The sequence below is a fragment of the Solanum lycopersicum genome, chromosome 6 (genome assembly GCF_036512215.1).
Source record: "Solanum lycopersicum chromosome 6, SLM_r2.1".
NCBI lineage: Eukaryota > Viridiplantae > Streptophyta > Magnoliopsida > Solanales > Solanaceae > Solanum > Solanum lycopersicum.
In genome coordinates this window covers 42,531,512-42,541,542 of record NC_090805.1, presented here as the reverse complement: position 1 = coordinate 42,541,542, position 10,031 = coordinate 42,531,512, and the positions used below count along the sequence as shown (strand labels likewise).

Below are 10,031 nucleotides of genomic sequence, written 5' to 3'. Positions count from 1 at the left end.
TGAATATGAGAATTTATAGAAATAAATTACGACGCGGTCAAAACTAAATTTTTGTCCATTAATTAACTTTTAAACACATTTTTTGTTTTGGTCGAAACTCGAAACTAGTAATTTTTGCTTATTCCTACAAAAAGCTTTCACCTTTATCTTCTTCCTTTTTTTCAGTTATACTAACAAAAAAAAAACAAAAACATACCACCCTGTACTCATAATAAGATACTAATCTTCTTCACAGATCCCAATTCCAAATCCTTTAATTTATGGTATTTGATTTGATTGTATTGTTCGAATTCGGATTAACTACGGAGTTATAGAGTATTGAGGATGTCTGGGTTATGGAGATGGAGAAATGTAAAATATACTGCATTTGGGAATTTGATTTTTCGAAACCAGCAACATCATCGGAATTTGCAGCATCGAAATTTGCAGTATCGGAATTTGGTGAATTGGTTACATGTGAAGCGGAGAGAGACTATAATTGGGGTGCAAGAAAGGTATAAATGGGACCGTGGTGGTGGTGGTGGTTCTTCCGATGAGTATAGAACTGCTCCGAGAAGGATTAGGGCGGAAGCTTATTGTCCTCGATGTTCTAAGCATATGGATCTTCTTTTCTCTAATCGAAATCATCAACTTATTCCACCTCCTCCTGCTTCTAATGATGATGATGATAACAGTAGTACCAGTAATAGTAGTATTAATACTACTGATTCGAAACCTGAAGCAGGTTCAGGACCTTATCAGGCTGTGAATCTTTGCCCTAATTGTAAAACGGCTTATTATTTTAGACCCTATAAGATGGCGCCACTTCAAGGTAGTTTTTTTGAGATTGGAAGGATGAAAGGGAATGGGAATGGTAAGAGAGTGAATAATGATGAAGATAATGGGAAGAGACAGAAGCCGTCTTTTTGGGAGTCGTTGAAATCGTATGGTGGTGAGCCTCCTGAAAATTGGACACCACCTGGTAATGGGCTGGCTGTGCATACTCCTCCAGGTCCACCATTTGCGCCTGGACTTAATCTGATACGAGTTACGGGAACTGATGGGAAAAATGGGGGTGGTAAAGATGAGGATAGTGATGAGAAGAGTGGGTGGGGTGGGTCTAATTTGGGGAAGAATCTGCCAACACCAAAAGAGATCTGTAAGGGACTTGACAAGTTTGTTATAGGTCAAGAGCGTGCCAAGAAGGTTTGTTTTTCATTTTCTTATTTAATCCAATGTAGTCATTGTTGCTTCACTGAACTACACAATACTGAAAGGTTGGAACTTTATGGCTATGATCAAGCAACTGAATTAGTTTATCTATTGGTGCGCAATCCAATCGAACTTTCAACTTGCAACTTTAATCAGCAGCAATTCCATATTACTAATCTCTTTGTAACTTCCTTTTTTCCTTCTCAAAAGAAAAAAAGAATGATCTTTTTGTAATTGTTGTTGCTGGGAGTTTTGAGCATGAATATATTTCTACTTTGCATTTTATGGAGATGCATATCTAGAATGCTTGTTCTTGGAATCAGAATGTAAATTGGCTTTGATGCTTATGCTTCTGGCATAGTTTTTTTTGTGTTGTCGCTCTATCCTACTTCAGAGAAGGACTATATGGTAGATCTCTCTCTTAAGTCCTGGTTTGAACAATATGTGTCTTTATTTTGCCTTTTGTTTACGAAGTGATTCATATGGCAGGTGCTTTCGGTGGGTGTTTATAATCACTACAAAAGGATTTACCATGCTTCATTGCAAAAAGGGTAAGCAATCCATTTGATTCATGATTTGTTGAAGGCTTATTGCCGATCGACATTTTCCTTCTAAATTATGATACTTTTGTATCCTGAATATCTTCTTTTTCCTTTCTCTTTTTACTTTATTTTCTCCATATGAACCGTATTTATTTACCTCTGCATTAGGTCTGGAGCAGAATCGACAAAGGAAGATAATGAAGAAAATGTGGAATTGGAAAAAAGCAATGTGCTTTTGATGGGGCCTACTGGATCAGGTAGAAATCAAATTTTTGTTCTTGTACTTTCAGTCAGTTACTTGTGCAAATCTTTAACCTCAGAACCTTCAGAGATTGCCAGCTGGTAGAAGTCTCTATACTAGAAGCAGTCCAGATTTAGGTTTTCTGATTCAGGAAACTAATTGCAAACTTAGTTGTTTTTGTGTGTGTGCCTTTTTTCATTCTGGTACTCAGCTATTGCTTCCTTAAACTTTTGATTAGCCTTAGAAATGTTGAGACCTTGTGTAAGTTGATATTGCTTGTTATCAGGGATGTTCCGAAATTGAGAACCTTAATGAGAAACTTCTAATTTATGTTTGGAAAATTGGGACTGTAGAAAGGAAGGAGATATGAGAACTTGTGTGTCCCCCTTTGCTTGATGAGAAATGATACGAAGAAAAAGAAGGATGACAAGGCGTTTTTCTCGTTGTAGGCACTGATGCTTTCATCATCTGAACACCTGTCCACACTTTCTTGTTTTGTCTGCCAACCGAACAAGGGAAATTGGTCTTTCTTCTTGATTTCTTCTTTTTGTGTTGGTTCTTAGTCAAAAAACGAATTAAGTTTCCGTAACACAGTAATAGTTGCAATAAATCTAGATTGTTTTAAGAATTCCCTCATTTTCATTTTATGCTTTTGTTCGTAGCTTCCCTAAACTAAGGTGTGTCCTCAGTATCCAATAATATTTTCTGCCGAAAATTGCTTATTTGTGTGGAAAAAGTTGTCAAACTTTGAACTTTCTAACTCTGCTTTTGGAACAGGGAAAACACTACTTGCAAAAACCCTTGCCCGTTTTGTGAATGTGCCTTTTGTTATTGCAGATGCAACAACCTTAACGCAGGCAAGTAAGATGCTGTTTGATTTGAACTTGCCCTCTTTGATTGTTTCTGTTCTTATTTAATGAAAAATAAATGGTTGTATATCTGTCCTTTTACTGGCAGGGTGCTTGCTTTAATTATTTTTTCTCCTTTTCTGTTCTTTTGCCTGTCACTGATATTGCTCCTCTCTAGCTAAGTTATGTCTGACTTCCCTTGTTACTCTGTTTTCTCAATGCATAGATGTTCTTCTCTTGAAGGTCAAAGAACATAGAATCTGAGCTGTTGTTTGGGAACTTTTAAAATCAGAGAATGGATATAATGACACTCTAGTTTGGAGTTGATTTGGTTGAATATTTCCCAGTTCATGTTTGATCCTTGTTTGGCAAGATCTGAGTGTTGTGATTTTACCAAATCCTAGTTTAGAAAGTCATCTAATCTGAATATTCTGTAATATCTCTATCAATGTGTCAAATAGTGTATGCCGATGCCACATAATGACTGATAGGATATCTCAGTAAACTTTAAATTACAGGAAATATATGAGAATCATTTAGAAAGAGAGAATATAAGAGCTTTTGAAGGGGTGGAGATGAGATCTAATCGATTCAGGAGTAGTCTCCAATCCCTTATTTTCTTTTGGTGTACTCATGTAGTTCTGGTTTGTATAGAGGATTGGGTGTCTTTTGGAGATATCCATGTTTTATAGGTTTCATCTTTTTATAGTATACCTCTTGTATACGGCCAAAATGGCCTTGTCTGCTTGTCATTATCAATAAAATCTTGATCAGACAAAAAAATGATACTATTATCCATTATAAATTTAAGCCATTATTAAGTATGATGATAAATCTTTTTAACCTTAATGACGCATTTTGTGCTATCTTACAGGCTGGATATGTTGGTGAAGATGTCGAATCCATATTGTACAAGTTGCTTACGGTATATTTCATACTTCAGATTCATAAGTTTACAAATAACTGGCTGAATTAAGCATGTCCTATTCTACAAATTCTTGGTTCTAGAAAAGTTGAATTTACTACCAGGATGCTTCTTTTTACATTTACATTTAGTATGCCATCCCTTTTATTGTTATTCCTGTCTTTTATTGTGCCAGTAGTTTCCTTATATAGCAAAGTATTACTTTAACTTAGAATATAGTGTTGACTAATATGTGGGTGATGTTATAAATGTGATTCCTGATCTGTTCTAAATTTCCATATCTGCACTAATTTGAACTCATCGCATTCTCTTGTATTGGACAACTCATTGATGTTTACATTGGCTGTATTGGTGGATTTTTTATATGTACGTGGAGTCTTCAAAAATGCACTATTTCCGGAGGGTCCAACACCTATCCGTCGACATGGAGAGTCCGAGCAACATAGATCCCAACAGTGTGGCGATTCCTTGATGATGTCTGATCTCGTGGGACCTCTCTATTGAGAAGGAATTGGAAGAGTTGGCTGGATCTGATCTATACCTTTGTATTTATACTAATTTCAGTCATACTGAATCCCTTCTGTGTACAAATGAATGATGGTTTCCTTTAACACATTCATTTGCAAATATCACAAATTAATAATATGCTTAGGTTTTAGTATGAACTTTGCTATGGGGATATATTTGCTGTGAAATATACTTCTGTGTGAACAGGCCTTTTTGTCTCATATCTTTGAATCTCAGTATAAACTTGCTCTGGATTGGGGATGTTTGCTGTAGAATTTTGTTTCTTTGAGCCTCTTTTATTAATTGTTTTGACCCAGGTTATGAAATTTTGAAAAGAACTATTAGCTTTCAATTTGATATGCAGGTTGCTGAATTTAATGTGCAAGCAGCACAACAAGGGATGATCTACATTGATGAAGTTGATAAGATAACAAAAAAGGTGTTTTCTTTTACCTCTTTTTTGCTTCTATGCCTTCTGTTAATGAAATTTGACCATTATGTAATTCTTTTTATCTGACATTTGAAGGATATCACAACTGACATCTATCTTATTCAATATGCAGGCCGAGAGTTTAAACGTTAGCAGAGATGTTTCTGGGGAAGGTGTTCAGCAGGCACTACTGAAAATGCTAGAAGGAACTGTGAGTGCTCTTGGTTTTGGACCATTTATTATTTATTTTTTTAATAATAAGAAAAGAAACTATTTATTGGCTCTCTTCGGCTATTCTTAGCTCCCAGATTATTTAACTACGCTCTGGCTAACAATTCCAAAGGCTACAAGATTTCAGTTGTGTATTAGGGAAATACCGAGTTAAATTCTACTGCAAATTTATTAGGAAGCTATTAATCAGGATATATAATCCTATCAGCAACAACAACTATGCCTCAGTCTCAAACAAGTTGGGTCGGCTATGTGAATCCTCACTAACCACATTTCTCCATTTATATCTGTATTTCATTCTCAAAAAAAAAAAACTTGAACTTCTCTTGAATTGGTTTGCAAATACAATGAGAACTCCTCATATTGGTGTTTAGACAACATTAAATAAGGAAATTTTGGATTAGACTTTATCATATGAGGGAAGTTCGAACTAAGTTCTTAAATAAGGGCAAACTGCACTTCTTTTTTGGTGTAGTTTGGAACCTTGTAAATGAAGCTGATACAGTGTTAGAGCTACTGGAATCCCTGCAGGTTTACAAGGGGAACACTTTTATTTCTTACTTTTACTACATTATACAGATTCAGCATAATCCTTGTGCTCTGGAATAAACTTAACCATTCTCAAGAAAAAAAATTGTTCTTGAATAAAGAAATTACTTAAATTCTGAGATTCCTCATTATGACTGATTACACAGAATATACTATAGTATTAACTTAAATTGTTAAATATTTAACATATAACTTAATTAATATGCCCCTCAAACACGATGTAGTGAAATAACTTGAGTTGCAAATCAAAACAGTTGAGCCCCAGCAAGTAAGCTGGAAAAAATTATTGTTGAAGAAACAATCACCTTATTTATATCGTTGAAATAGTCTCGCCAGAATAATGAGCAATCACTAAAAGAAAGGGATTGCTAAAATATGCTTTCGTCCTAAAACTAGTAGGTAATGGCACCATGAAGAAATATGTTACTTTTTGAAAATATCAAACTTGAAAGCTGTTCAAAGACCGTCTTTTCCATTTTGACATTTGATTCTGAAAGAGTTAAGTTGAAATCATTGATTGTTATCCTGTTAAGCTTCTCTATCCGCATTTTCTGTTTTATTTAGTTTCTAAAGTACTATAATCATGATGCTGGACATTTCTGCTTCAAAAGTTTGGCACTTTAAACTTCAAATCATGTTGTTTAATCACTTTAAAGTTCTGTTGATAACAGCATTGTTTAGCTAATAATGTGGGCTGCTGCCTTTATTAACCAGCATTAACTGAAATATCTCTTTAATCCAGATCGTGAGTGTACCTGAAAAGGGGGCAAGGAAGCATCCTCGTGGTGAGAATATTCAGGTAAAGTGGATGAGAATGTGTTCATTTCTTCTTTTCCCTTGTTACCATTTTCAGAGTTCTGCAACCTTTTGTTTTTGGTTAAAGTTATAATTTTACCTCTGTAAAAGGAAAACTCGAGTATACTAAAGGTATACTGTATACAGAAGATAGAATCTTACACAGAAATAGCATGGACACTGCTAAGTGGTAACTTATTGTATAGAGTCTGAACCTTCACAATGCTGAAGGTTGGAAAGAGACATATATAAGGTTTTCAATGGAAGCCTTGTAAACCAGCAAACAACCTTCTATGCTAAATGGAATCTCGTTGTTTCTTTAAAAGTTTACAAAACAACATAAATGGTTCCCAGAGCTGTACAACCGTGTTTTCTATCCCTTCAAAAAGCTTGTAGGTTCCTTTCCTTCAGTGTTGTGCAAGCTTAAGATACAATGTAGTGTTTTTACATATTAATGCTTGTCTACTGTATAGTGCCAGAATGTTTTCTCTCGATCTCAACACTATGTACAGTCAATTCATTGTTTGCAGCAACTGATGTTCTTTTGACTTGTCATTCTTGAAAAAATCTAAAATTACGGATGAAATGAATTGTTGGATCTGTCATTCTTTTATTGGGTAGAAGAACATTGCAGTTAAAAACATAGATGACTTCTCACCGTCCCCCTTGCATTGATGGGCTGAAATTGAGCACAAGGCTTCTTTACCTGAAAAAGTGAGGCATATGAGTCAGAACAGGCATATTCCTTTGTAATTAAGTTCTTTGAATTGAAGTAGAAAACAGTGACGTAGGCAAATTGGGAAGCATTGAGGATACTGATAGTGAAGTTAGACACGTGAGCACAGTAAATACCAGAGACAAGGTGAACATTGCACATTTAAAGTAGGTGCAATCTACTAAGAAAATATTTGATTTTGTTATTAGACAGGAGATAATAAGGCGATGAATCTATGGATAAGTTAGTCAAGGAAACGCCCTAAAGATAATTTTTTATTCAGAGATGTTAAAAATTGGATCTCATGCTCTAACTTAAAAGTAGCAAAACTTGTTGATGGATTTGTCGATGGTTAGCATCCTTAAGTCCACTTCTAGATGTTAATGTGCATGTCAATCAGATCAGACAAAATAAAGTAAGGTTCTACATGTAGACACTTCTTTTCTCTGAGTTGGAATCATAAATACATCAATGATTCTTAGGGCTTTTCACTAACAAAACCCCATGTCTTGTGCTTCAGTTATTCAGTTCTTTTTTATTTCTTCTGCCTAAGAATTTTCAAAAAGCATCCCCATTTTTTTAAACAGATAGATACGAAAGACATTCTTTTCATCTGTGGTGGCGCGTTCATTGATTTGGAGAAGACTATTTCTGAGAGGTAATTTTTATTTTCCAAATTGCTTTTTCTAATTGCATCAGGAACTATGATTTTTGTGAATTATGATGGTTTACAAAGGTCTTATTACCAGACGACAGGATTCTTCAATCGGTTTTGGCGCTCCAGTTCGTGCTAACATGAGAACTGGAGGAATAACAAATGCAACTGTAACATCAACCTTACTAGAATCTGTAAGAAGGCTGGTCTAATTTTAATTTCTATTTTTTGTATATGCCTCAGACTTTGAGTTGTGTTATAGAATTTACTAGTCAGCCGCTGTTGCTGAAAAATATCATTTCACGTTTGCAGGCAGAAAGTAGTGATTTTATTACATACGGCCTCATACCAGAGTTTATTGGGCGTTTTCCTATTTTAGTTAGTTTATCTGCGCTGACGGAGGACCAGCTTGTTCAGGTATTTTTATTCTCTGTGTTGCCGTCATTTTTTATTTTTCTGGGTGTTTTCCTATTTTAGTTAGTTTATCTGCGCCGACTGAGGACCAGCTTGTTCAGGTATTTTTGTTCTCTGTTATTTTTCTACGTAATGATGGACTGCATTGTTTATGGAAACAAGCTGCAACTCATTCAGAATTGGAGGTTGTATCTCATTCTGATGGTTGTGCAATTGGTTCTTCATAAGCTTAGTGTACCTACTGGAGCAATTGTATTTTTCTTTTATCAGAAGTATTTTATCTGGAATAGCTCTTCTATGATTTAAGCAGAACAAATATTGATAAAGTCCAGTTGGCTCTCTTCTCATCGGTTATCATGAAAGACCCGAAATTTATGAACGTTGAGACTGATTGGTTATTACTCAATGTATCTTAGTATATGCATTGATCAAATTTGTTACAAGATGTTACAATACAACTACTAGTGTTAGAAATTTACAAGTGTTCAAGTTCTTTACTTAGATGTTTTGTACATCGAATAAATATCAAATATGTGTACCGGTTGATACCTATAATTTATAAATAGGTTTTTCTTCTATCCATAAATTACCAAGTCATCAATGTGTATGGTCTTCTCTTTTTTTCTCACAGTGACCAGATTTGTGTTCTTAAGTTCGATTCCTTCTATAAATTTACTATTCGTGTATATTTTCAGTAGCCAGTTGCACCCACTCAAATGCCAGTTTCACAGTGAACATATTTTGTATTCATCAAATTGTCAAGTCTTAAGCACATGACTTCTCTTTTTAATTCTCACACAATTAGAAAATTTACATGTAGGTGTATTTTTAGTTCTAATTTATACACCGCTTTGAATGATATTAACAAGGCTGAGACCTAATTTGTTATTGATTAGTCCCTGCCTGATTCTTTCTTTTTTTACTTTTGGTCTACAACTACCTGCTTTTCCAGATTATCGAGTTGGTTAATTTCATGTTTCTACTTTCTACAGGTCCTTACTGAACCAAAAAATGCTCTTTGCAAGCAATATAAAAAACTATTTAGCATGAACAATGTAAGTATAAACTATGATAACTTTACAACCCCCAAAAAGAAAAAGATTCAATAATGAATATAAACATCCTCAAAGCCAGAATCGGAAGTTAATTTTTTTTTTTACTTAATTGATTTGGACTTTCATATGCTTGTTTAGACTAAGCTACATTTTACGGAGGGAGCCTTACGTTTGATTGCCAAGAAAGCAATGGTCAAAAATACTGGTGCTAGGGGATTGAGAGCCTTACTTGAAAGCATCTTAACTGATGCTATGTATGAGGTAAACTATGTCCAAATCTGTAAGGTCACGAGCAAGTGTTTTTCATATTTGATTCAATTGATTGAATGTGCAGATTCCTGATGTCAAATCTGGAGATGATAGAATAGATGCTATTGTGGTGGATGAAGAGTCGGTAGGTGCAGTAAACGCACGTGGATGTGGTGGGAAAGTACTTCGGGGAGATGGTGCTCTGCAACGGTATCTTGATCAAGCAGACTTAGTAGATCAAAGAGTACGATCCGAACTTTCACTTGTTTAGTCTATTCTCTCTATAGCCCTTCTCTTGTCAAGATAATTATGCTTAGCCACATACATGCACACTGTTTTGACATCTGAAAATATCTGATTGCCAGGAAAATGATGGTGCAGCCGAAACTGAGCTGCAGGAGGGTGAGTCTGAAGTCTCGTCGAGAGCAATAAGCATGTAAGATTATTAGAACCAGAGTCTTAGGATTTCATACATGGTTAAAATTCCATTTGTTGTAAAATGTAAATTCATAAAACAGGGTGTTGATCCTCTTGTAAAACAACATAGCAATCTGCTTCCAGGAAAGTCATAGAAAATAGAATACGGTATACGAGGAAAATGTAACCATTCTAATTTATAGGCAGCAGGCAGCAAGCTGTGGTGTACTGATTCTTTTGGTAATGAGAAAACTTTGATTCTTCATA

The 10,031-nt window shown here is 35.1% G+C and overlaps 1 protein-coding gene across 2 annotated transcripts; it reads left to right on the top strand.

The window, feature by feature from the left end:
- The first annotated feature begins 7 nt into the window (after positions 1 to 7).
- On the top strand, positions 8 to 10,031 carry LOC101259945 (CLP protease regulatory subunit CLPX1, mitochondrial). 2 transcript variants are annotated; one of them, XM_069299287.1, is made up of 16 exons: positions 8 to 1,084; positions 1,115 to 1,185; positions 1,681 to 1,742; positions 1,902 to 1,990; positions 2,752 to 2,831; positions 3,697 to 3,747; positions 4,619 to 4,693; positions 4,818 to 4,895; positions 6,207 to 6,263; positions 7,562 to 7,632; positions 7,724 to 7,823; positions 7,942 to 8,046; positions 9,036 to 9,098; positions 9,237 to 9,359; positions 9,433 to 9,591; positions 9,713 to 10,031. In XM_069299287.1, the coding sequence occupies exons 1-16, from the start codon at positions 325 to 327 to the stop codon at positions 9,785 to 9,787; spliced, it is 2,019 nt and encodes a 672-aa protein (XP_069155388.1). In that variant the 5' UTR covers positions 8 to 324; the 3' UTR covers positions 9,788 to 10,031. The 2 variants fall into 2 exon arrangements, with proteins under 2 accessions (XP_069155388.1, XP_004241855.1); XM_004241807.4 differs by having other exon boundaries at positions 8 to 1,185.

Excerpts from the sequence above, each read along its gene's own strand:
- LOC101259945 (XM_004241807.4), top strand. The coding sequence starts at position 325 with ATGTCTGGGTTATGGAGATGGAGAAATGTAAAATATACTGCATTTGGG. Across the intron at positions 1,991-2,751 it reads GATGGGGCCTACTGGATCAG|GGAAAACACTACTTGCAAAA; the intron begins GTAGAAATCAAA and ends CTTTTGGAACAG. Across the intron at positions 7,633-7,723 it reads GAGAAGACTATTTCTGAGAG|ACGACAGGATTCTTCAATCG; the intron begins GTAATTTTTATT and ends TCTTATTACCAG.